The following is a 27,586-nucleotide window of genomic DNA, read 5'->3' on the forward strand; positions in this document are numbered from 1 at the left end:
CACGTGACTATTCCCCAATACTCCACCACATTGGCAAGATAGTAGCGGCAACACACTTAAGGATAAAAAATGGAGCGCAGTGATAAAACTAGTATTTAGCCGTCAACATTCTGCCCAAGTGAATTCACGTCAAACTTTGATGAAAAGGACATCGTGGGTTGTGCAAGATGGACACGTTGAATATTCCAGATACCTATGATGCATTCATGTTTCGCCGTGATCGCTTACAATCGCGTTGGTCATCTTTTTTTCCCGAGTAGCCATTTTTGTGTGAGAGTTAGCAAGTTTGTCTCAAGTATTTTCCGCGGGTGGCACCAATCAACTGAAGGGAAATAGGCAGCGAAGATGTTTGAAGTCTTCCGAAGTTCTTTGATCCGCAATGTTTGCAGACAGCCTCCGACTGCCACCGTTGCTTAGTTACTTTGTGGTTCAACTCTTTGCTTTTGTTTGATGTTCTGAAGGTGTCACAGAAGAAAACTTGGCAGTGATTTCTTTCTCTTTTTTTTTTTTTTTTTTTGCTTCAATGAAGCAATGCTTCCTTTAAGATATGTTTCAAGTAAAAAAAAAAATGAAAGCAACCTTAGGACTGCAACTTTGCATACATGGGACATTAAGATTTGTTGGAGCGCGGTGAATATTTTATGGTACGTTTTATTGACAGTCTTGCAAGACAATTAATTTCCTTAATGGGCAGGTGTTGGTTGTTTTTACTTAACAGCGTGTTGGATTGTTTTCCCAGTAAACAGTTTGACGAGCAGGAGGCTGAAAATCCAGTATCCTCCCATAGCCTTTGTTGTTTAAAAAGCCCATATGGATTGTTGAATCGGCAGCGGCTTTCAAAGCGTCATTAGTCATGCACAAAAGACTGCGTTAGCACTTTAATATCAGCCTTGGGCTCGAGTTCTGAAGATCTCCCGTAATTGCCCACCTCTGACACAATCTATGTGAAAGTTTGCGTGTGCGTGTCCATGCATGTGTGTGTCTGTTTGCCCTGTGTTCTTTTGTGCATCTGCTAATTGCGTGCGCTGCCATGACGGACGCTAATAAGCAAATAAAAAGAATGATATAGGCATTAAAGGAGAGTCAGACAAGCCCATATAAACACGCTGAATTCTAATCTTTTTTTTTTGTTTTTTTTTTTCTCTCCCTTTGGCACTTATTGTGTGTCTGTGTGCAGCGGTCCACCTGTTAGGTCTGACCTGGCATCTGCGGCATGGCGAGAGCCAGCTGTATGAGAATGGCGTCAGCTCGGCAGATCATCAACAGGAAGACCGCAAAACCAGACCTACGAGCTCCGTCCACCTGCTGGACACACTCAACCCTGACAACACGCATGCCGGTGACAGAGGTGAGCATAAAAAAAAAAAAAAAAAAAAAAAAAAAAATTGTGACAGAAACTGTATATCACACACGCAGCAACTTACAGACCTAATGTAAGACAAAGCAGGAACATAAGCATCCAATATAATTAATGAGCTGTTCCAGAGTTCACACTCTGAGTATTCTGTTTTTTTTTTCTGATTTTCATGCCTCTTTATTAGTACATAAATGCTTGCTTGTCTTAACAAAAGGACCGTATTTTCCGCATTTTAAGGCGCACCTTCAATGAATGACATATTTTCAGACTTTTTCCATATATAAGGCTGGGGTTACGTTATGCATCCATTAGATGGTGCTGCGCTAAAGGGAATGTCAACAAAACAGTCAGATAGGTCAGTCAAACTTTATGAATAGATTACAAACCAGCTTTCTGACAACTCCATTCACTCCCAAAATGAATAAACAGCTGTTTTGTTATTTTTCTCTGAGGTAAAGTATTCGTATTAGCTAGCGAACCATCTTCTGTGCATGCGCGTCACCGATCGTGCAGGGTCACCGATAGCGTCTCGACAGCGAGACCTGTTGCGGATCAATATTGATCCATATATAAGGCGCACCGGATTATAAGGCGCATGGTTAGCTTTTGGGAAAATTGAAGGCTTTTAGGTGCGCCTTATAGTGCAGAAAATACGGTAATGTCCAGTTATCAACTGGATAACTAATATCATGGAAATGATGAACTGAGTGAACATTTATTATCCCTGTTGACTTTTAACTATTAGTTGTTGGATTTTCTGCGTCCTAGTATAGTATGGGGGCGGGAAATTATAAGCTTCATGCTTCTTCCTGCCAGCCCTTTTTCTTTTCGGTTATTACATGTTGAAATTCTATGATGAAATGTTTGATTGTCACAATTCTGTCCGAAAGGAAAAATGAACAAATAAAATCAAAATCAAATCAAATCAAATGTTCCACCAGATATCAAACAAAGCACATTTGAATCGTCAATACATGCTGAAACCGGCTGTCCAAAGGCGTGACTATTAACTCATTTGCTCCCAATAACGTGTAAATACGTTTTTTTTTTTAAATGTGTCCCAAAGACGTATTTCTACGTTTTTTTTTTGTTTTGTTTTTTTAATGCTAGAGCATACAGAAGGCTTTGATGCAGCTTCTCAACTGCAAAGAACGGTTGCAGAAATGGTAGTTATTACACAAACGGCCAGCAGGTGGCAGCAGAGCAAAGGAGATCAACCAGGGACATCTAGAAAAAAAAGCTCAATTACTTACAATTTCAAATAGATTCGTGAAAACTGATGAAACTTAGCTCTCTTCTAATGCTAATTGCTGCAAAACGGAAACAGATAGAAACATACTTTTTTTCATCTTTAATCTTTCTTTTGATAGGTTCCATGCTTTTATTTCAATAGAACACAATATTCTGTGGGCCTTGCAAAATCAGTCAAAATCCAGTAAAACAGCCGGGAGCGAACGGGATTGCGAAATGTGAAAATGGCGGCGAGTGAATGAGTTAATCAGACCAATTTTTTTTTTTTTTTTTTTTTTTTTTTTTAATTTGAACCGCGGCTTGCATACGCAATATGCTATGTGTGACGCATGTTCAGATAATAGACCTCACTCCACAAATTAGTTTTGAGCTTATTAGTCATTTAAAAGAAAGGCAAGATAATTGGTTAATCATGTTCCCTCTTTTAGCCGCTACGTGACTTGAATCGACTCTCGCGCCGCTCGCTTCTCAACTAGCCGGAGGAATTACTAACACCAATTTAACCCCGTGATACGGTACATTAATTGTAAGTGTTGCAGGTCATGATGTCAAGCAGGACACGACAACCTTCATGGTTGGCTGATGGATATTGCGTCGTCGTCGGTGCTCGTGTTCCGCACTTGGAGGGAGCAGGTTGGAGCTAAACCGCAATCCGCTGCATTTCAGGCAACCTGGGACATCCCGAAAGCAACCGTTCCTGATGAATCCTCACATTCGGAGGATTAGCGCTCGAATCGCGAGTTAAATCCTAGATAATAGAGCGCGCGGAGGTCAGTGAATTCACTTCTAGCTGTTGCATCACAATCTATTGTTTCAACATCTATTGATTTAGGCGCTGGATTTAAAAAAAAAAACGGAGCCATAGAAATGGGCAAAGTTAAGACGGTGGGTTGAGATTAATTCACTACCCTCTGAGGTATTCCGTACACGGAGGACGGCCAGAGAGATTAGAGATTGGGCTGTAATCCAGTGCGTCAGATTATCACGCTCATCCTGCCGCACCCGTCACCTCTCACACCCAGAAAGCGGCACAATCCCCCAGATTACACTGCAAGGCCTGGTGAGCGGAGGCTGCAGGGAAGCGAAAGGATAAATACACGACACGGGAGAGAGAGACGTGCAAGAGACGGGAGGTGGTGCGAAGCCATGAATGATTGATGGCTAGCAATTTGCTTGAAGGATGTTGAAGGTGCATTTTCACAAAGGTGATAAACCTGAATAATTGCTCACATCGAAATAAATTGTTATTTCTCTGCAAATTTGACCGTAGGCAAATGTAGATTTGCTCTAATGTTTGGAATTTATTTGCTAAACTACAGAATACCAGTTATCAATGGAGAACAGTCGTCAGCGACTTCTCATTTTGCAATCAATTGTTCACATTGAAAGATAGATCAAACCCAATGGCACAATGATTTAGTTTGTTCAGTTTTATTGGTGTGACTGATTTGTTTGAAAATCCACAATTGTTGCCTTTCACTGTTCTCTGGTTGCCTTGTTAGACAAAGGAATAAATCAAAAGATGTTTATCAATTTAAAAGTAGAATGTATTACCGTATTTTCCGCGCTATAAGGCGCACCGCATTATAAGGCGCACTTTCAATGAATGACATATTTTAAAACTTTTTCCATATATAAGGCGCAACAGTAGAGGCTGGGGTTACATTATGCATCCATTAGATGGTGCTGCGCTAAAGGGAGTGTCAACAAAACAGTCAGATAGGTCAGTCAAACTTTATGAATAGATTACAAACCAGCTTTCTGACAACTCCATTCGCTCCCAAAATGAATAAACAGCTGTTTTATGATTTTCTCTGAGCTAAAGTATTAGCATTAGCTAGCGATCCAAGATGGCGGGATCTTCCGCGCATGCGCGTCACCGATCGTGCAGGGTCACCGATAGCGTCTTGACAGCGAGACCTCTTGCGGCTCAATATTGATCCATATATAAGGCGCACTGGATTATAAGGCGCACGGTCAGCTTTTGAAAAAATTGAAGGCTTTTAGGTGCGCCTCATAGTGCGGAAAATACGGTAGTTTCTTCTCCAATCCTACTGTTACAATACATAACAAAGGTTGTTTACATAGCACAAATACACTTAATGCAAACATTGAAAGCAGCATGAGCAACAGAAAGGTGATTTGGTTGCTGGATTATTTCTGCAGCATGTGTAATTGACGTGTTGTCTGTTTTTATGGTCCCGTGCATGATCTCTCCTACAGTTTCTCCATGTCATCAGGCCCCCTTTGTAATCCTTTACAAGTAAACCTATTTTTTAATTAGCACTACAGGAATTGGCACTCACCCCATGATAATTAAAAACATATGTTGGTGAGTGCGCAATTTAACTCATTCACTCCCACCCATTTTCATTGAAGCAACCCCTTTACTGGATTTTGACTGCTTTTGCGAGGCCCACAGAGTATTGCGTTCTATTGCTATAAAACATGGAATCTACCAAAAGAAAAATTTGCATCTCTTCTTTCATCAGGGAAAATAAGAATATTTCTATCTATTTCCGTTTTGCAACAATTGGCATTAGAATAATAGCTAGGTTTCATCACAAATCTGTTTAAAACAGTGGGGAAAAGTGTTTTTTGTAACATGGCTCTGTTTGATCTCTTATACTCTGCTGCCACCTGCTGTCTGTTTTTGTAATAACGACCACTGCTTCAAGCGTTTTATTCAGTTCAGAGGCTGCATCAAAGCCTTCTGTATGCTCTAGCATAAAAAAAACATTAAAAAACAAAACAAAAACAAAAAAAACGAATAAATACGTCTTTGGGAGCAAATGAGTTAATATTTGACATGCCGACTGAGAAATACCGAGTGCCATCGAAAGCATTACCCCGACATGTTCTGAAAATAACATTTCTGTATTAATGAATTACATTGGAGTTTTTGAATACCATTCGACTCACTAGGAAGTATCAGATAGATAAATTTATGATATAAATTGATGCAAAGTGACATTCACTTGGGAGCAGCATATTGCCTCATTATGAGGTGAAGATTGCGGGGCTTGAGGAACGGCACTTGAGCCATTGCCATGGTAGCGTTTATAGCTGAAATGGGAGTCAATGCCAAATTCTTTTTCACTCCAGCTTCTGGTTGGAAATGGAGTGCAGACCGCGAGAATGTGACAGAGGGCTCTTAAAAAAGCGCATCAATATTCCGCGCTGAGAGAAAGTTAAGGGTAGTGGGAGCAGCGTGTAAGAAAATGTGTCTATCCTGAATGTGGATGAGAGAGAGAGAGAGAGAGATGGACTCGTCCATGTTACACTGGTCTCATTGATTTTCTCACGCTGGGATACATTCTCAGGATGTGAGCGCAACGCCCCTCCGCAGACACACGCACGCACACGAGCACACACACGGCCCATACATACACAATAATCATGGAGTGAACCCCAGGCCTCAACCTGAAAAATCTTTAGAGCAGCAAAACATGTCGATTTGCTACTCATCCTGCATTCAAATCACTCTGCCTTAATGTAGCCCAAAAAATAATAATTAATCAATTTAAACTGTGTCTACAGTACACATGGAACAGTTTTGCGATACACAAACTGTATCTATTCAAACAATATATTTTAGGGTGCTCTTGACTATCCATTTTAACATCATATGTCTGATCATCAATGCCACAAAGTGAACCTGGACCACTTTGTGTCAGTTGCATTGACCTTAAGTCACTATCTGGAGATCCTGAAGAAAAAAAAAAGGAAAATAAATATTACTACCCCTGACATGTTTGCTACACGGGTGGTGTGTGCTCCACGTTAGCATTAGCAGCTAGCTTCGTTGCTCGAGCAATCACCGCTAACAATTGTCAAGGTTATACTCAAGAATCAACTTTGTATATATTTTTTTGGGTTATTCACTTTATTTACAATTTATCGCATGCAGGTATTGAACAGTATCTATTCAACATGACATCACGCATTTTCTTCTTTGTGTGTTCAGTTTGTTGTTGACGTGCAAAACTGCACGGAACAATTTAGTAAATTGAGGGAACAGATTAATAAACTGTCCAGATTAGTAAACTAGGGGAACAGATTAGTATTGTTTTATTATTTTTTTTTATCATACCGTGGCAGCAGGGGGGTTCGGTAAAAAAAAAAAGAAAACAGTTCATAACATTTTATGTGCGCCAATGGAAATCTCACAGTATTCTGGGCTAAGTACGTCGGTAGACAGGCAATCTTGTCAGTCACAGACGTAGCCCGAGGCTTTGATGGTGGACGGTGAGGACGAGCGAGTAATGGAGGGCCTGAAGGCCAAGTGCGTTATCGTCTCCTGACTCTGACTGACACTCATTAGGCTGCCAGAGTAAAAAAAAAAAAAGAAAAAAAAAGAGGTGGCTGAAAGCTTATTAAGCCACCTGCTCAAAAAGACCTCAAGTCGAATGGAAGTAATTATAGAAACCTTCGCCATTGTGATATTTTTATTCATCCTGCAGCACTTTTGCTCGCATCCGGAACGCTATTAATGTTGTCTACACTGATGTGCGCGAGATTGACATCAAACACTCTTAATATGGACTAACACACATACAGTTTCTGTCCCTCCAGACGTGTCCTGTTATCATCGGCTGCACTGTTACTCTCTTCTTCTCAGGGTTAATAACATTCATGCCAAAGACATTTTAGTTCCTTTGGAAAAATTATTACCTAAAGTATAATTGTTTTACCTTAAAAAAAAAAAAAAAAAAAAAACCTGAGGCAAGAAAAAAAATAATTAGACCTTGTGCTCCAAGTCCTAAAGTAGCTCACAGTCATTAGCTGGCCAGGTGTACACACAAAGACGGAGATGGCGGATCTTGGGCTTTATTTAGAGCAAAATGGTTCTCGTGACACAATTCGGATTTTTGTGCTCCCAAATGGCACCATTCAGATATGGGTCATGGCAATGTAAAGACAGAGAGAGAGAGAGAGAGAGAGAGAGGGGGAGAGAGGCAGGGAGAGAGAGAGGGATGGAGAGAGAGAGAGGGAGGGAGGGAGAGAGAGAGAGAGAGAAAGAGAGAGAGAGAGATGGAGAGAGAGAGGGAGAGAGAGAGAGAAAGAGAGATGGGAGAGAGAGATGGAGAGAGAGAGAGAGAGAGAGAGAGAGAGAGAGAAACAACCTTGTAATCAGATATGCTAAAATCGGAATCAAGGCTGTTCCAAATGTGGCAAAACAAAAAACAAAACGTTTATGAATTGATAATCCGCCAATGCAATTGCACTGTAAATGCACACATGGCTTATTTGGTCGAAGCAGCATCATCATGATGTTGCTGTAATCGTGTTCCCATGAAGCATCTTCTTTATTTGAATAAAACTGTGGTTTGGAGTCAATATTTCCCCTTGGTGCTGTTAATTTGGAAACGTGTTAAACACAACAAAATACACTCCAAACAAGCGTCCGAAAGCCTCCTGCAACAGGTGGTCTCGTTGCACTTCCAGACACACCGCGAAAGCATTAGCAACATTAGCGATATAATCAGCAGCTAACAGGGAACATTGCAATGATGTGTTGATAATATGCTTGCACCATGCTTGAGAATCACTCTGGTGACATTATCTGCAAGTGGCATGTTCTCGTATTTTGGTTTGACACTTTTTGCAATTAGCACCCACATACAGTGAATGCTATCGATTTACTGTGTTGTTTCGTCTATACGCCTGTGAGAGCAACACAAATTATTTGCACGGGAGGAACGAGAAATCAGTGGTACTTGAACTTTAACGTTTAACTTGAATGTGCTGCATTTGTGCAATTCAAGTGCTCTCGTGTTTTGCAGCTGGTAAATTGAACACAATCAAAAAAAGAAATGAATTATTCAATACAAATAAATAAATACAATTCTCGACAATTTTATTTTATTTGATCCCTTTCAGTGCTGTTTTTTTTTTTTACAACTAATCGCTCGCTACTCCGTACAACAAACCCATAAATGTAATCTAAACACGTGAAAACACGTGTTCCTAAATGGTGTGATGTACTTCAGGTGACCAACTCAGCACACGAGGGCTGGGAATCTTTGACTGTCTCACGATTCGATTCGATTACGATTTTTGGGTCTACGATTCGATTCAGAATCGATTTCCGATTCTCGATTCAAACGATTTTCGATCGTATTTTGGACAAATGATTTCTGCTTCAATTTACAGATATGCACAACATTGTCATGATCTACTCCAGTCTGCTTTGTAAGACAAAATGACAAATAGAGACATTAAAGTGTCTTTTTTGTTTTTGTTTAAACATTTATTAATTTTGTATTGTAAGTGCCTTTGTCCACAAAAACAGCATGTGGGCTACAACTGCATTTTCCCCTTCTTCTTCATTTTTAATTTAAATAAAATCGATTTTTGGATTTCAATATCGATTCGATTAATAAATGAGAATCTCGATTCTTTTATGAATCGATTTTTTTGGCACACCCCTACAGCACACCGCAACTAGCTCGGTACCACCAGGTACATAGACTTGAGGAAGATACAAAAAGAAAATGCGTCGTAGTAGAACTAGTAGAAATGGTTGCACTAGCAGTCGTAGAAATACGGTTTCTATTACATTATTTCTGAAATAGTAGAAGTCCAAAAATATTGGTAGCTGTTATCTGGTAAGTGAATTTCTTGCTAACATTTATTTTCACATCTACTGTGGCTAATGACAATCGATATAAACCTTTAACTCAAACAGCTGTTCCTCCATTTCTGAAGTCCTTTAACAGTGCTAGCTTTATGTTGCTTCCTGATTTATTATTATTATTATTATTATTAATATTATTTTTCACGTTTATTGATCAGACTCTGGGCGGCACGGTAGTCGAGTGGTTAGCACGTCCGCCTCCCAGTTCTGAGGTCTCCGGTTCGAGTCCAGGCTCGGACCTTCCTGGGTGGAGTTTGCATGTTCTCCCCGTGCCCGCGTGGGTCTTCTCCGGGTACTCCGGTCTCCTCCCACATTCCAAAGACATGCATGGCAGGTTAATTGGGCGCTCCGAATTGTCCCTGCGTGTGAGTGTGGATGGTTGTTCGTCTCTGTGTGCCCTGCGATTGGCTGGCAACCAGTCCAGGGTGTAACCCCGCCTACTGCCCAGAGCCAGCTGAGATAGGCGCCAGCACCCCCCGCGACCCTTGTGAGGAATAAGCGGTCAAGAAAATGGATGGATGGATTGATCAGACTCAGGTCCATATAACAAACACACATAACATATAAAAGAGAAAAGGATAAAAAAAAAAATACAAATAATAATAATAATAAAAAAAACAAGATAAAATATGTGAATTACTATTATATATTATTATTATTATTGTTGTGTTACATAAGGAGTTTGATTGTAAATCTTAAACATATCTAATAGCGGACCCTGCATGATTTGGAGAATATATTTAGAACAATCTGCTAATCAGGTCTGACTTGGTTTAGGTTCAAAATCAACCAATGTTTTAAGCATTGATTGGCAGGCGCAATCTCAAAGACCTCGATGTGTCAGAGGAACCATTCAATCTTGCCTGTTTTCTGCTGGACCTACATAATGTCTCCATCCTCCCCTGTTTCTAGCAGAAAAAAAAGTGCATTTTTTTTTTTTTTTTTTTCTGCTGAGAGAGATGCAAGAAGGGTTTTTCCTCTTTCTTGCATCAGCAGCAGAAAGTTGACGCTGCCAGCTCCTCTTTTGGACATGCTAACTCTCGTCTTGGCTCATTCCCCCGCCCATCTTTTTCTTCCTCCTCCTACAGATTCCCCCCCCGCTTTACCCAATACCCGCACTTGCATATGCCCTGAGCTCTGGTGTCTGTCCTCATATTGCATCAGACATGAAGAGGCTACAGTACAGTAATTAGCATCAGAAGGACCCGGCGCTCATCTCCCTGCCAGTCGGCTGGCCTGCGCTCGTCGCGTCTGCCTGCCGCTGCCGTGCCAGCTGCCGTGCCCCGTTTCATGTCCTATTCATCTCCAGTTGAATAAAAGGCTGCTTTCCTCGGGACATCCATCCCACTGCTGGCCCGTATTTTGGTGGTGAGGCACGGGAGTGAGGATTAGCATTAAAGGGAATAGACTGAGGAGGTATACTCAGCAGGAATGCATAAAAGCATACTTTAGTTCTGCCAAGCTGCTTACATCCTACTACTATAATTGGAGAGCATTTTCTATGTTTTTTTTTCTCTCTGTCCAATCACATCCGAACCAAAGGACCCTGAGCTCTTGGGCAGGGATTGTTTTGCATGGATACTCAAATTGCCTCTGGTTTTAAAACAGACTTTGTGTGGTAGACCTCTGAGGTTGTTAAAAAAAAAAAAAAAATACATTTCCCGGTTGAATTCCTTTCTCACAATGATGTTTAAATCACTTTATTTGGAAACCCAGAACTTTTAGTTTATTTTTTTCAGCTCCATATGTGTCCTTTTATCTATTTGTGGTTAGCACAATCCACATTCCACACATAGTCTGTTCAAATATTTTTTCCATCTTCACACTTACACATTACGATACTATTTGACCAGTGGTGTCAAACTCATGTTAGCTCAGGGGCCGTATGGGGGAAATTATTATCAAGTGGGCCACATCGGTAAAATAACGGTATATAACTTAAAAAACAATTACCGTCATTTATACGCAGATTTGTGGACCAACCCGAAATTACGGCGCTCAACTGTAATCATGTTGTTACGAAAAATAACAATAACTTTGCTGGTACATGTTCCGGATGGCTTAAATCAACCTGTTTTGCATGTATATTTTTCCCAGAATGCATTGCGTGGCACAGTTAATGACGTTATATGGACGCTAATCTTCGTCATATCTATTTGTGTTACCAATAATTGAATTTGTGTCGTACTTAACACGTTTATGTCGGTCTATGATTTAAAAAAAAAAAACAACAATAATAATCATTAAGCAAACCGTAACTTTAAGTTTCGTGTGAAATAATGACATCCAAGTTGTATTTCTCATCTGAGGACTGCTTGTGAAATTACAAATTTTATATATTTTGATTGTCGCTGGGTGATGAATTAAATTTTAATTTGTATTTTTTTTTAACTTTACAAAATCATCTCGTGGGCCGGATTAAACCCCTTTGCGGGCCTGATCCGGCCCGCGGGCCGTATGTTTGACACCTCTGCTATAGACCAAGGGGTTCTTAACGTTTTTTACCTTGTGGCCCAACTTTTCCTGCAAAAAGCAGAGATGCTTCGTGTCTTGTTGGGTTCAGACTTGTAGTGTCACTTCACATCCGGTGACACAGAACGAATATTATCCGACAGCGCGACTGTCGTGAATGACAAAAAAAAGTCTCGTAGTTTGAGCTCGACCTTAGATTTATTGCGAGATTAATCGGATTAAATGCAGTATCGCCATTTCTAACAGAAGTCAACAGTAAAAAGTAGAGCTGTCAAACGATTACATTTTTTAATCAGATTAATCACATCTTAGAATTTCCATTAATCGTGATTAATCGCTGACTTAAACATATTTTGCCCGCTAAATTCGAAGCGCGCCTGTTATGTGTTAATTTTTTCGACATTTAATGTTATGAGGTCATCTTCAAAAATTTATATCCACTGCACGCGCTCATCCTGCTTTTTTCTAATCAATTAATTATTTGCATAATTTAAAATGGGAAAAAATGACCTACGACATATGTAACTATTAAATGCTTTACTTTAATGCATGCAGTTGTGTTTATTGCTCAAACTCTTAACAGCTGCCTTGAACGTAACCATCCGCTGTCGGCTAAAAAGCATCATTTGCGGTCAAAATTAATAGTGTGATTAATCTGTGGTAATCAATGCGATAATTTTTTGTGATTAATTAATTAGTTAACGCTTTAACTTTGACAGCACGAGTAAAAAGTAGCGCTGATGGTGTAAACAGCGTTATCTCCGTGCTCTCTTGCTCACTGTCATTTGGACGACGCAAGATATATGACCTGCGGGCATGCATGATGTTGCCATAATGGAGTGGTAAAGCTGCAGCCATTATAGATAGATAGCGTGCAGACTCGTCCATGAATCTGTCCGTTACTTTTCACCTGCCTTTGTGTGGCCTTAACGATCGGCGGGCTATCCTCTGCCACCGTATTTCCTCCATCTTCTTTTGGAAGCGCAGATATATCTCTCCATAAAAGGAGGCACAAAGAGGGCTGAGGAGGTCCGCCTGCTCCCCCAACACAAAAGACTGAGGCCTGGATGTTGATGAAGGCTTATGGAGAGGCAAAGGGAGCTAATGGCCAAAAGATTCTTTTGGAAATAGCGATTCGCCTTATACACAAAGACACACACTCACTTAAGACGCTATCTCTCTGCCATGATTCTATTTGTGATCGCATGCATATATGTGGGCACCCCCTTTTTCGCCAATCTACCTCTTAATTCTCTTCTCTCCTGTGCGCACTATATTTCTTGTTAAAAGATGCTAAAATAGCACGCGTCACCACAGCCCCTGTAGATAGCGCTCAGACAAAACACTTCCTTTTAAAGGAGTTCGTCTTCAATGCAGGGCCTATCCGAAGGACTGCCGATACCGAGTCTCTTGAATAGCAGGATTTTTAAAGCAATGCGTCATTCCTGATGTCTCTTCAGTCTCACTTCATTAGCAGAGCTGTTGATCCCAATGATGTCTAAGGACATGGAGCTGGTATGTAATTGGCCCTTTGATTGTGAAGAGAGCCCCCGTTCTCTTTAACTCTTTGACTGCCAAAAACGTTTAATCACGATTAATAAAATCACAATGTATGCCGCCATAAACGTTAAATGACGTCAACTACTTTTTTTTTTTTTTTTTAATCAATGGGCAGTGCAACATCTAAGCGCAGCGCTGCCTGGTCAATGGGTTGTGGAATCAAAAACACTCACTAACTATGGCCACCAGATGGCAGCATTGTATCTCTTCAATGGGCTGCCCGTGTAACAAATTCCAAGGAAAGATGACAAAATCTGATGAAATAGATTGTTTTCAAGGATGACGCGAATGATAACGTTTCGATAACGTGTGGCAGTAAAACAGTTAATAAATCTACAGTATATGACCTTTACATGAACTCATTTACTCCCAAAAATGTATAAATACGTTCTATTTTAAATATTACCATGCTCCCAAAGATGTAATTATACGTTTTGGCTTTGATGCAAAACTCTGAACTGAAGAGAATGCTTGAAGCAATGGTAGTTATTACAAAAACGGCCAGCAGATGGCAGCAGAGTATAAGAGATCAAAAATCTCTTTTCAGATTTGTGAATAATGATGAAACTTAGCCATGTTCTAATGCTAATTGATGCAAAATGGAAACAGCTAGAAATACACTTTTTTTCCCCTGATGAAAGAAGAGACTTTAATCTTTCTTTTGGTAGTTTCCATGTTTTTATAGCAATAGGACACAATATGCTATGGGCCTTGCAAAATCGGTCAAAATCCAGTAAAACAGCGGAAATGTCCTGGGAGTGAATGAGTTAACTATCTGTTGTTGGAATCTACAGAAAAGTGGGGGCGTGGCCGGGCCATCGACCGTGGCGAGGTCGACATCGGAACACAACAGAATCAGGCCATCCCACCAGGAGTCTTTTGGAGGTTCCATATGACTGTGCACCATCCAACCCACATCAAGTTCAATCTCTCTCTCTCCCACAATGCACTGCTGGGGGTCTATGGTCGCAGGAATATACCACCTACACACACACAGGTAAGACAACATGATTTCGGCAGACGTACTTTTCAGCTAGCAACATGACGTAAGCAACATGTCATAACGCTTACACACACCTTCCAAAAATCCCTAAAGGTTAAAGGGGCTGTCTGCAAGTTTGACTGAGGAAAATGCACTTTTTAAATACAGAATTTAAACAAATTACTTCTCAATTTATATATATGGGATTTTCATAACGTGTGGGGGTGATTTTGTCCACCCCCCCCCCAGCCTGTATTTTGCCATTTTGTGTTTGTTTTGTAAACAGTGGGCCGTTTCTGTGGAAAGAAAGTGTTTACACTCACTCATTCACAGAAGCTTACATGTGTAAATACATATACAGGACCGTCTCAGAAAATGTGAATGTTGTGGTAAAGTCCATTATTTTCTGTAATGCAATTAAATAAGCAAAAAATGCCATACATTCTGGATTCATTACAAATCAACTGAAACATGGCAAGCCTTTTATTGTTTTAATATTGCTGATTATGGCATTTTCAGCCAAATACCTTATCTCAAAATATTAAAATATTTCCTCAGACCAAGTAAAAAAAATGCCATAATCAGCAATATTAAAACAATAAAAGGTTAAAAAAAAAATAGCAGCCAATGGCACTCTTCGTGCTGAACTGTGCTTATTTTATAGTACCGGTAAGCACCTCTGCATATTGTGTCATCATTGGTACAGCAGATGCTCAAATACGAGGTAGATAAAGTAGTACAGAATTAACCACTAGTATGTGACGCTCCGCTGTTGTCCTTGTGACCTGGTATCGCTCAGGGCTGGCAGCTTTAAAACCACGTTGCTGATGAAGAATTATGGCCTTCAATTTAGAGAATGACTGAAAACTGGCACACTGGCAGCTTAAATCGGAGCCGCTGCTTTTCTATGTACAAAAGGGCAAAAAGACAGGGCACATTTCATTTTCCAGCCGCAAGCATATGTTATTTCTGTAAAAGCAAGGTAACTATACATACATATATATATATATATATATATATATATATATATATATATATTTATATATATATATATATGTGTATATACACACACACACTCACAGGAATGTCTCAGAAAATGTGAATATTGTGGTAAAGTCCATTATTTTCTGTAATGCATTTAAATAAGCTAAAATGCCATAGATTCTGGATTCATTACAAATCAACTGAAATATTTTAAGACTATTTATTACATTGTGTGAAGGCTTTTCAACATTGCAACTGGCGCTATTCCCGCTACATAGATTAAAAAAAGAAAAAGAAAGAAAAACAGTACTGTCCAAGGTCTTCCACTGAAATTGCATATGCATTCATTCTTTCTCTGCAGTGAACTATTGTCTGCTTCCTTCCTTCTGTATTCAGTTTGACTTTGTGCAACTGCTGGATGGGAAGGCGCTGCCCAGATCTTTGAGTGATCCCGTTTCAGCTGGCAAAGCACAGAAAGGTCTGCTGCTGAGCGGCCTCCAAGAAACGCGCTTCATTGAGTACATGGACCCTGGCACCTGGCATCTGGCGCTCTATAATGATGGACGCAACCTCGAGCAAGTCTCACTCCACAGCGCCCCCATAGGTGAGGAGAAGACTTACATCCTCGCGGTTTGCAACATTTTTGCCTCGTTTTGAGTCGCAACACGCTTCCCGCTGTATGACTACTACTTGTCTCCGAGCTCTTCGCTGCCTCGCCCTCTCTTCTCAGCTTTTCATGTGTTTCCATATAAAAACAGGCTGACATTGAAGTGTCAAGTCATTCGCTTTTTCTAGAGAACTTTCCATATTATTCAAGTCGAGTGAGCTTGCTGTGGAAAAAGAGGACAGTCATTTGAAAGGGAACGATAACGACTGCTTGTAGTAATGGCAAAACCTGGCGCAGAGCTGATTGCTATGACGCACGCGGATCCCGGCGTCATTTGGAGCCTGAATAATGTAGGACTACATGGTTGAATACTGACAAGTGGATAATTACCAGCGGCGTTTTCATTTTGGGATTACGTTAAATGAAGGTACCGGCACAGTCAAAACTCAATATGGACACAAATATTTTTCATTGCTGAGAGAAGAAGTACATTGTGACATAAAATGCATTTCTGAATTCAAATACATGGCGAAAACTACCGATTACACCAACAGGGCTGAAAATGGAAGAAAACATATCGCAGTGTTTTTATTTTGTGGTACAGTAGTGCGAACTGTGATACAATAGTGATGTGACGGGCGAACAGCTAGGGGAGTTCTCACGGGTGCCGTTTCTCAAGGGCACATCAGACTAGCTTCCATTCATTTGGGAAGGTTTTTACGAAAGACGCAATTATGCAATTATCCAGTAAGAAGACTACCAATTTACTTTTACTTGTACCAAAAAAAAATACTTGAGTAAATATATGTGGGTAAATGTAGCACCCAGGTTTGACTTGACTATACAAGTAACTGGAATCTGCTGTTGCACACGTTTTGCACGAACTAAATTAACTCATTCACTCCCAGCCATTTTCACATTTCGCAATCCTGTTCGCTCCCGGCTATTTTACTGGATTTTGACAGATTTTTCAAGGCCCACAGAATATTGTGTTCTATTGCTATAAAAGCATGGAACATACCAAAAGAAAGATTAAAGTCTCTTCTTTCATCAGGAAAAAAAAGTATGTTTCTATCTGTTTCCGTTTTGCAGCAATGAGCATTAGAAGAGAGCTAAGTTTCATCAGTTTTCACAAATCTATTTAAAATTGTAAGTGATTGAGATTTTTTTCTACATGGCCCTGGTTGATCTCCTTTGCTCTGCTGCCACCTGCTGGCCGTTTGTGTAAATCTACCATTTCTGCAACCATTCTTTGCAGTTGAGAGGCTGCATCAAAGCCTTCTGTATGCTCTAGCAAAACAAAAAAACGTATAAATACGTCTTTGGGACACTTAGAACATTAAAAAAAACGTATTTATACGTTATTGGGAGTAAATGAGTTAACAACGTCTTGAAAAAATAGGGCGCAAACTAGTCCATCTGCACTGCCACATTTGCGACAAAACATTGTTCTGAAATTGCGATTTACTTTTTGCTTTTGTTTTTCACGTTTGGCAGAGTCTTTTATGTCATGACTGACAGCATGCAACCAATACACATCTGTTTGATTTCAGTGTTGTCAGGCAGTTGACACGTTTGCTCTGATGGCTGATACATAACAGGCACTTGTTTTGTTTGTATATTCAGAATTCGACTGGAATGATAATGTAAATATAGACAAAAGAGATGGCAAAGCGTTTGGCTTACAAAGTTGATTTTACTACCAATTCAAATGCTGGTTTACAAACGATCCCGCTCTGTTTTGGACGATGGAAATCAAACCCACTGAGCCGTGAGGCAGCGCATTCTAATATGTGACCCTGCGTGCCGGAGCTCCGACCGGAGTCTGAGAGGAAGATAAGAGCAACCCGATGAACATTGTCGGGAAATTGAGCTTTTTTGCTCAGCAAAGGGGAACTGGATACAGCGACGAATATTGACGATAAATAAGAGAGCGGCATACGAATGCTCTTTAGGAAAAAATAAATAAATAAGATCAATAAACCCTCCTCAGTTTGACAAAGGTGACATTTGAGAACAGGATAAATATGAAAACAATACATGAAGTCGATGCTGATTTGCCGAGATATGCGTGTTGTCATAAAAAAAAAACAAAAAAAACACATGGGTGGCCGTAAAGCATGGTTGCAAAAGCAATGAGCTATGTGATTACGTGTACTGCAATGCTGTCATGTGTCATCATAATGACCATCAATTATTTCCTGAGACAGTATAAAAAGGACATTTAAAGCTGCAAGTGTTTGGTAAGCAGACCACAGGCTTGTGTTGCATCAGTCAAAGACTATTTTGTTTATTTAGAGCAGGGGTGTCTAACTCATATTAGCTCAGGGGCTCGCATGGAGGAAAATATATTACTAAGTGGGCCGAATCGGTAAAATAATGGTACAGTATATAACTTTTGCCGTCAATTATACGCAAATTTTTGCGATCTTTGGGGCAGCCCTAAAATTACGGAGCTCAACTCTAATCTATTGTTTAAAAAAGTAACACGAATACAAATGAAACGCGGCAACACGTTGCCTGTATGAGTTCCGGACGTGTTATATCTACCTGTTTTGCATATTTAGAGTTCCCAGAATGCATTGTGTGGCGCAGTTAATGAGGACGTTAATCCCTGTCATATGTATTTGTGTTACCAGTACCGTATTTTCCGCACTATAAGGCGCACCTTCAATGAATGACATATTTTAAAACTTTTTCCATATATAAGGCGCTACAGTAGAGGCTGAGGTTACGTTATGCATCCATTAGATGGTGCTGCGCTAAAGGGAATGTCAACAAAACAAGTCAGATTGGTCAGTCAAACTTCATTAATAGATTACAAACCCGCTTTCCGACAACTCCATTCACTCCCAAAATGAATAAACAGCTGTTTTATTATTTTCTCTGAGGTAAAGTATTAGTATTAGCTAGCGATCCAAGATGGCGGCATCTTCTGCGCATGAGCGTCAGCGATCGTGCAGGGTCACCGATAGCGTCTTGACAGCGAGACCTGTTGCGGCTCAATATTGATCCATATATAAGGTGCACTGGATTATAAGGTGCATGGTCAGCTTTTCAAAAAATTGAAGGCTTTTAGGTGCGCCTTATAGTGCGGAAAATAAGGTATTAGCAAAAATAAATACATAAATAAAAAGGAGTTTGTGATCATCATCATCATCATCACCACACATACACATTTCCGATGAAACCGATGAAATCACGGTTAGAAAAATGCACGAGTATTTTGAAGTCAGCTGAGTCGTCGATTCATTTCACATTAAAGCCAAGGGTCATAAAGCAGGGCTGGATCTTTAAAAGGCTCATAAACTACAATCGGAATGCTTATTTGACCAATCGGACCACTTGGGCGGAAGTACCTATTTTATAATCGCACTTAGCTGCAATAACTTACGGGATGAGCGATTTCGAGTTTAGCCAGTGGAAAAGAACAGATTACGCACATTGCCGTATCGTCAAAAGCACCCGTCTTCATGCGTTACCTGTTAATTGCCTGGAGAATTTTACAGCTAAGATCATTTCCCTGAAAATACAGCACGTATTTCACCATTACAACCGTCCCGACCTCCTTGTTTCCGAGAAATCGTTCCATCTTCTCGGAAAATGAAAGCTCCGCCCTGACCTTGCAGATGAGTTCCCGCTCATTGCATTTGTCAGGTGCCACATCCAATATTAGAATCCACGCGTGCGAGTTTATTTTTCTCTTCCGAGAGGGTAGAAGAGGAGTTTTCCCGACTGTGCGGGAGATGATTGGCACCCGTCTGCATCAGTGTGACGATGACAGGTGACGGAGGTGAAAATGATTTTGGTTTCTATAGCGACGCGCCTGCCGCGGAGGAACCGCGCCGCCTGTCTCATTAGCATGTGTCACACGTGCCTCAAGGCGAGAGTCGCGCTATATCGCGCCGTGTGTGTTTGTTTTGTAAAAAAATGTGCGTGCGTGCCTGCACGTGTGTGGTCCATGCCAATGAAGGATTTGTCATTCACGCAACCTCAATAAAAGAAGGCAACGGGCAGCGCTGGGTTGACTCTTAAGTGGATCGATGTGCAGAGGAGTAAAGCAGGACAACACGGGGTTCGAATCTGTTTATTATTTGTTTGTTTTTTCCTCATTTTCAACAGGCAATAAAAAAAGGTGACTTGTTTAATTTTGTTTTCATTTGTTTTGTTCTTTTTATCTAGTAAAAAATTGCCTTATTATGCATATTTCAATTTGAAATCAAAAATAGAAAATTGGCAAAAGGGACACATGATGGAGCTTAATTTTAATATTTCATTAGTCAGATTTACGTGACCCACAAATTTGGTAATGAGCATCAGTAAAAATATTTTGGGCTGTCAGCAGCCGCAATCAGCGCAATAACGTTGCAGAGGAGAAGGAAAACATTCCTAAATTGGATGTCGGAAAAAAATCTTCCGTTTCAGTCATAATGCGTAAAGTTGATTACGATTAAGTTTTTAACTTGATACAATATGGCTGATTGGATCGCCCGACGGTGACTAACAAGGTGGCATATGTTTTAATAGGGATGGTTGAGTGCCGATACAAGTTATCGGTATCGGTGCTGACACCATGCCGTCTTGTTTTAAGGTATCGGCACTCGCAACGGCAGCCGATTCCAGTTTTTATGTCCGTTTTACAACCATAAACAAAAAAATGGAAATTAGAAGAGTAGGAAAAATTGCCATTCATTTCATGCCATTTTAAGGAAAAATGCTATTTTGGGAATTTGGGACACATAGGTGTTGCTTTAAAATTATCTGACATTGTTTTTATTAATGGAAATGTAATGTATCAAAAATAGTAGTGATATTGCTACTTGGTATTGGTATCGGTGACTACTCAAGAGTTGAGGGCTTGTACTGGTGACGATCTGACAGAGTTATCAAACATCCCTCGTACACATGTTGTGGCTTCCAGAAGAGTAGATCGGCATTGCCATTCAAGCAATTTTTGCCTCGATTCTGGTCAGCCAGCACCACTGGTTGCTAGCACGTTGTAGTTCTCCTGATGCCTCCTGTGCGCTGTCCAGCCGAGGTCACCCAACAGAGCGCCCCACGCCAGCCGCATAAAGTAACCCAAGATTAAGTAACCCTCGACTAGCTGCCAGGCACTACCAATGATTCACACTCACTGTCACCGAATGGGAAGTGAACCCATACTGGCTGCATAGTTTCTCAGGAGATATTCTGGACGTTACAATCTTCATAGCAACAAAGTCAATTTACTGAGCTCCGCGTGCACGTGTTCCAGCAGTAACATCCTCCAATAATCCGTTCTTCACTAACTGGGTCATTCACAACGTCGCATTTTGTGTTCTTCAATCTCGTTGTAAATTGTGTTCTTGTAAACAGTTTGATGATGAAGCGCTGATGTATGTAAATGTGCGGCGCGGCGTGTTTGCAACCTGTAATGCAACATAATGTGCTTAGTGCAACACAGAGTAAGCGAGTGCTTGGCCAGTCTCCAGAGAGTGATAGCAGCTGGATCAGGCTAATCTAATATAGCTTCTGTGTCTGGGGAGCCATCCATTGCTTATCACATATTTCATTCAATAACAGAAAGCTACTGTATGCCAGTTGATGGAGTTGCATGTGGATTATTTTCTTCTTTTTCTTGCCTTTATTGTCTTGAATAAATGAATACATGAATGATGCCTGTGTATGTTGTTGCACAGACACAATAGATGGCTGCACCAAAGGATGTAACGGAAATGGAGAATGTGTTGCTGGACGCTGCCACTGCTTTGCTGGATTCATGGGTCCGAACTGTGCCAAAGGTAAACAAACACATTTGAAAATGTTGTGTATAGTGAGACCATCATTCGCATTATAGGTTGTAACTCCCAATTGTCTGCCAATTGATACTGTTTATTAGTGATAGACCGGTACGTTTTTTTCAGGGCAGATGCCGATACCGATTATTCGTCGTCAAGGAGGCCGATAACCGATATTTCAAGCCGATATCATTTGCAGTAAAAGAGGAAATAATTGTGTAAAAAAAAAAAAATGAACCTTTTTAATTTTAAAACATATAAATAATGGACAGTTTTTGATTAATTACAAATTTTAACAGAAATTGTAGAAAATGTAGGGAACTTCCAGGGTCATCAGCAATGTGTTAAGCTAAACTCAAAACTAAGCAAGCAAATAAATAAATAACTAAATAGTTTTCTACTGTAAATAAAGTTTTCCAAAATTTCAACATGATTTCTAAATTTATTTGTTTATTATTATTATTATTATTATTTTTATATAAATTAAAAAGTGTTGGGACTTCCCAGTGTTTGCAGTGAATAAATAAATAAATAATTTTCTAAATTTTTCTACTGTAAATAGTTTTCCAAAATGTCAACATAATTTCAATTTTTTTTTTAAATTATTATTTTTAGTGAATTAAAAAGTGTTGGGACTTCCCAGTGTTTGCATTGAATAAATAAATAAATAAATAAATACATACATAAATAAATGTGTTTTCTTAAGTTTTCTACAGTAAATAAAGTTTTACAAAATTTCAACATCATTTCTAATTTTTTTTTAATTTAAATTATTTAATGACATAACTTGATTCCAGCTTTATTGCCCTTCAAATTCGTAAAACGGCCGATGCCGATATTTGTCAACAAGTCAAATATCGGCACCGATAATCGGCCCGGCCGATAATCGGTCTATCCCTACTGTTTATAAGTGAAAATAACCACAATTGTCAAACCTTCCTTATGCTTCGCACTAGATGCCATCATAAACAAAACAACAATTAGTAACATTTCTCATCCAAGGGCATCTATTTACACTATACATTACTCAATTAAGTTTATTTTCTTACAAAGGGTCGATGTGTTTCGAAAAAGAACTGCTCCAAGAGACCGAAAATTCTATCGGCAGAGGTTATTTAAAATAGTCATTTTTAAAGACTGTGTGACTTTTACCCTCTGTCCGTCTGTCTGTCAGCAGTTCTTTGAGGATCCTTCCGCCACATTTTTCACATTAAGCAATACGGTGTCTTAAATGCCAGCCACCTCTGACTCGCATTTGCTTCAAAATGTCTACGCGGAATTGGCAAAAGAGAAATGAAGTGAAATGAGTACAAAGGCGAGCCACCAAGGTCTGTGCAATATTTTCTATAATGACAGCATGACAAAGTATCTGCTGCACAACTTAATAGGCTCTCTGGCTCTGCCGTGCACCACGTCTACATAGATTAGAGAGATTACTATTAACTCTTTGACCGCCAAAAACGTTTAATAACGATTAGTAAAATCACGACGTATGCTGCCATAAACGTTAAATGACGTCAACTACGTTTTTTTGTTTGTTTTTTTGTTTTTTTTGTTATCAATAGGCAACGTCTAAGTCAGTGTGTGTGTGTGTGGGGGGGGGGGTTTACCTGTGCCGCACAGCTCTCCCATCTCTGCATGAAGAAGAGCTCCTCATTCTAAAAGCCGAACGCTCTCGTTCCTAATCTTTCGTTTTCACAATTGTTTTCACGGCCTGTTCAAAAGCAAGCGAGGTGACGTCGGGGGATCGGGGGGGGGGGGTTTCTCCAATTCTTGGGTTGCCGTGGTAGCCGGGTTTCAGGTGGTGCTTGAGTAAATTGAAACAGCGCGAGTGATAAGCCGGAATGCGTGCGCGTGTGTACGTGAGGAAGAGAGTCCGACCGTTTGAGGATTTGCCGAATCGGAGCGGCGGCTTGAGATAAGGGCGGCGTCGCCCCCTTCTCCTCGCGCTCTCCCGGCTAATATACTGCAGTGCCGTGTGTGTGTGTGTGTGTGTCTTTTCAACGTGGCTGTAATCTGTTGTTTGTCCTGTTCCAGATTTGTGCCCGGTGTTGTGCAGCGGCAACGGCGTGTATGAGAAGGGGAGGTGCGTGTGCCTGAGCGGTTGGAAGGGGGCGGAGTGTAACGTGGAAGAAGGTCAGTGTATCGACCCCACCTGCTCCAACCATGGCTCCTGCGTGCACGGCATCTGCATATGCAGCCCGGCCTACAAGGGAGTCAACTGTGAACTCGGTAAGACATTTGCGCCGAATACATAATTCTCGGCCATGTTGTGACTTTGATGACGTTGCAAAAACATGTCGCGGGTCCTTATCAGTAACGCAACCAAGAATGACTGACTTTACAGTAACTGTTGACTAGGGATGCACGATGATGCTATTTTCAACCGATACCGATAAACCAAATTGGTCGCTAATTGCAGATAATTTTCGGCCAATTTCTCTAATATCTGGTTTATCTTTATGACACCAAATTGACAATTGCCGATAATTATTGGCGAATTTTTCTTTAATCTGGTTTATCCGTTTGACGTCAAATTGTTTGATAATTGCTGATAATTTTCAGCAAATTTCTTTATTATCTGTTATATCTGCATGATGTCAAATTGTTTGATAATTGTCGATAATTATCGGCAACATTTTTTATTATCTGGTTATGTGTATGACACCAAATTGGTCGCTAATTGACGATAATTTTCGGTCAATTTCTCTATTATCTGGTTTATCTGTATGATGCCAAATTGGTTGATAATTGCCGATAATTTTCGGCAAATTTCTTTATTATCTGCTTTATCTGTTTGACGTCAAATTGGTCGATAATTGCCGATAATTACTGGCAAATTTCTTTATTATCTGTTTATCTGCATGATGTCAAATTGTTTGATAATTGTCGATAATTATTGGCAAATTTCTTTATTATCTGTTTATCTGCATGACACCAGATTGGTTGATAATTGCCAATAATTATCGGCGGATTTCTCTATTATCTGGTTTATCTGTTTGAAGTCAACTAGGTCGACAATTGCCGATAAATATCGGCCACCGATATTATCGTGCATCCCTACTGTTGACCCAGAAAGTGATCTGAATTGAAAAATCAGTAAGATTGCGTTTGCGTAAAAGATAAAGTCTATTTGTTGGCAAGATAAACAAAATGGCTGGAAGTATTTTTTTTTGTATATTTTAAGATTGTGTAAAAAAAAAAGTTAAGATTGAGTTTCCACAGTCCCCAAAATAAACATGTGCACTTTATAGGTGGTTTATGTGTAATTATTGTAATTGTGTTAATGAATTTGACCTTGTGGTAAGTGTAGGGAATTGGTCCATGAAAGTTACTAGCATGTGAATGAGTTTTATATTAACTGGATGATATAAACATAAATTAAATGTGTGTATGATTCTAATTATCCTCACAGCATGAGGCTGAAGTTGAAGGGGGTGGGGGGGGTGGCGGGGGGGGGGGGGGGGGGGATAAGGTTATGTTGTGTATGTGTTTTGGTTTTTCTGTAAACTGCTGTCATCAACCCAATTTCCTGCCCCAGCTGGCAGCCGTTTACAGCCAAGTCCGACATCAAACAGCACTTGTGATGACTTGCTATTAAGTTAAAAAATTGATATGTGCACATTTTTTTTCTTCTCTTATAACACAAAAATATGCAAGCCAGTTTGCTCAAGTCATCGCTGCTGTTTCCAAATCGAGAGTTGCATTCCTTAAACCTCACCTTCACGGTTGACACGGTTGTCTCCAGTCGCTACAAGGCAAATATAATATAAATGGTGTCTTGTTAATGCAGTGCTTCTCAAATAGTGGGGCGGGCCCCCCCAAGGAGGGCGCAAGGCTCCATCAAGGGGGGCACGTTTGACCTAGGGGAACATGCTTTTTTATTTTTTTATTGTGATTTATTTTTTTTTACTGTCCTAGAATAAAGTGCAATTGCACCTCCACTACATTAGGGGGCAGTGGCGCTCTCATCATTGGCAGAGTGTGCGCAGCGAGCATTCGCTCGGTGGTGTAGAGATTTTGTTTGCACTGAACTTTTTGAATTGTGCGACTCAAGAAACAATGACCACTTCATATATATCAGTGCTTCTCAAATAGTGAACCCCCCCCCCCCCCCCCCCCCCCCCCCCCCCCCAGGGGGGCGCGAGGCTCCATCAAGGGCGTTTGACCACGGGGAACATGCTTTTTTATTTTTTTTATTTTTTTTATTTTTTTTACTGTCCGAGAATAAAGTGCAATTGCACCTCCACTACATTAGGGGGCAGTGGCGCTCTCATTATGGCAGGGAGCGTTCGCTCGGTGGTGTAGGGGTTTTGTTTGCACTGAGCATGCGCGCTTTGCACGCGGCAAAAAAAAATCAGCACAAATTATTTTATATATTTTTGTTTTGCAGGTTAAAGTTTGTTTTTTTTAAATATTTTGCTCCTGAGTTAATGATGGTGATCAGTTTGAATGCATTATTATTTACTTATGATTTTATGTCGTTTTATTTTTCCGTATCATATGGTTTGACATGGTCAGTCAAAAAATGTTTATAGTTTAATTAAGGATTTAATTGTATTTTTGAATTTCAGATGCACTTTAAATAATTTCTGTTACAGTTAATAAAGCTATTCGTTGTTGTAAGTTGGTCCATATTTCTTTAATTTTTTTTATTCTCTTATACGTTAATGCGGATACAGTGTTATGCATGGGTGTGCTTATAACAATTTTTTAGACAAATGATACTATTTATAGTCACATATTGGGGGTGCGCAAGATGTTTTCTTGTTACTAGGGGGGGCATGGCAGAAAATAATTGAGAAGCACTGTGTTAACGCAACGTAATGGTCACATAGAGCCTGACGCTATGTACTTGCCAGGATGCACAATTCTCTTGTGAATAGGCGAGCGCCATGAATAAACGTCCGCTTTTAGTATGGTAACCATAGAAACCATCTTTAAAGGCCACGTCGATATTTCAAACTTCATTTAATGAAAGAAAGGCAGCGCATTCATTTCCAGTGAATGTCTGTCACAACACCTACTTAAAAGCTGGTTAACAGGCGGTAATCCACACTTGTACAAATGACAGTTCTTTAAAAAACACGTTTTGTGTGTGCTTATATAGATATATAGCTTGTCAAACATCTTTGTAGAGATAATAAGTGACACAACCATGACATGTTTTCTTCTTGTCGTCTTGTTCAGGTGGTTCTTGGTGAATGAGGTTTCCAACACATTTTTTTTTGTATTTTGCTTCACTAGTGCAGTAAAATAGGGTAGTTGTTTTTTTGTTTTTTTTCCCATTATGGGATGGGACGCAGCCCAATCGAAGCGACTCTCCTCATTCCCATCCTCTATCAATCCACCAAAATTGCATTACTGTACACCACCTGCGCCACAAATTAGACCTGTTTTTTGTGAGTCTGAAATGGAGTCTACTTTTTGACACCAAATTGCCAAGTGCTCCTGGGGCGCGACGCAATTCGCAAACATGCTAAATTAGACTTTACCCAGAATGAAAATGAAGACGTGTCCATTTTAATAGCGTTGGCAGAATGCTCAATAGCAGGGCTAAAAATAGCAAAAATAGCAGTTGGGCTAAAAACAAGAAAATGCTAGAGTGTATTATTATGAGTTTCTCTTTTTGTGATAGTGATTCCCATCATGTGTACAGTCATGTATCATTTTGCATCTCTCCACTGTATAAACACCAATTATTAAAAAAATAAATAAATAACACAGCCGCATTATCCATAATTAGCTTTATGCTATACTTACCTCATTCAATCGCAATCCCGTTCGCTCCCAGCCGTTTTACTGGATTTTGACTGATTTTGCAAGGCCCACAGAATATTGTGTTCAATTGCTATAAAAACATGGAACCTAACATGGAAAGATTAAAGTCTCTTCTTTCATCAGGAAAAAAAGTATGTTTCTATCTGTTTCCGTTTTGCAGCAATTAGCATTAGAA

General features: G+C 40.0%; 1 protein-coding gene across 2 annotated transcripts in view; it reads left to right on the forward strand.

Annotated features, from left to right (window-relative positions):
- tenm1 (teneurin transmembrane protein 1) overlaps nucleotides 1-27,586 on the forward strand; it is a 232,428-nt gene that overhangs the window by 94,532 nt on the left and 110,310 nt on the right. For both annotated transcript variants that reach the window (XM_077531385.1, XM_077531386.1), the window contains exons 6-10: nucleotides 1,178-1,348; nucleotides 14,075-14,277; nucleotides 15,643-15,850; nucleotides 21,532-21,633; nucleotides 23,668-23,862. In XM_077531385.1, the coding sequence (XP_077387511.1) occupies nucleotides 1,178-1,348; nucleotides 14,075-14,277; nucleotides 15,643-15,850; nucleotides 21,532-21,633; nucleotides 23,668-23,862 (879 nt within the window). The remainder of the gene's footprint in view (nucleotides 1-1,177; nucleotides 1,349-14,074; nucleotides 14,278-15,642; nucleotides 15,851-21,531; nucleotides 21,634-23,667; nucleotides 23,863-27,586) is intronic.

The sequence above is a fragment of the Festucalex cinctus genome, chromosome 9 (assembly GCF_051991245.1).
Source record: "Festucalex cinctus isolate MCC-2025b chromosome 9, RoL_Fcin_1.0, whole genome shotgun sequence".
Lineage (NCBI taxonomy): Eukaryota > Metazoa > Chordata > Actinopteri > Syngnathiformes > Syngnathidae > Festucalex > Festucalex cinctus.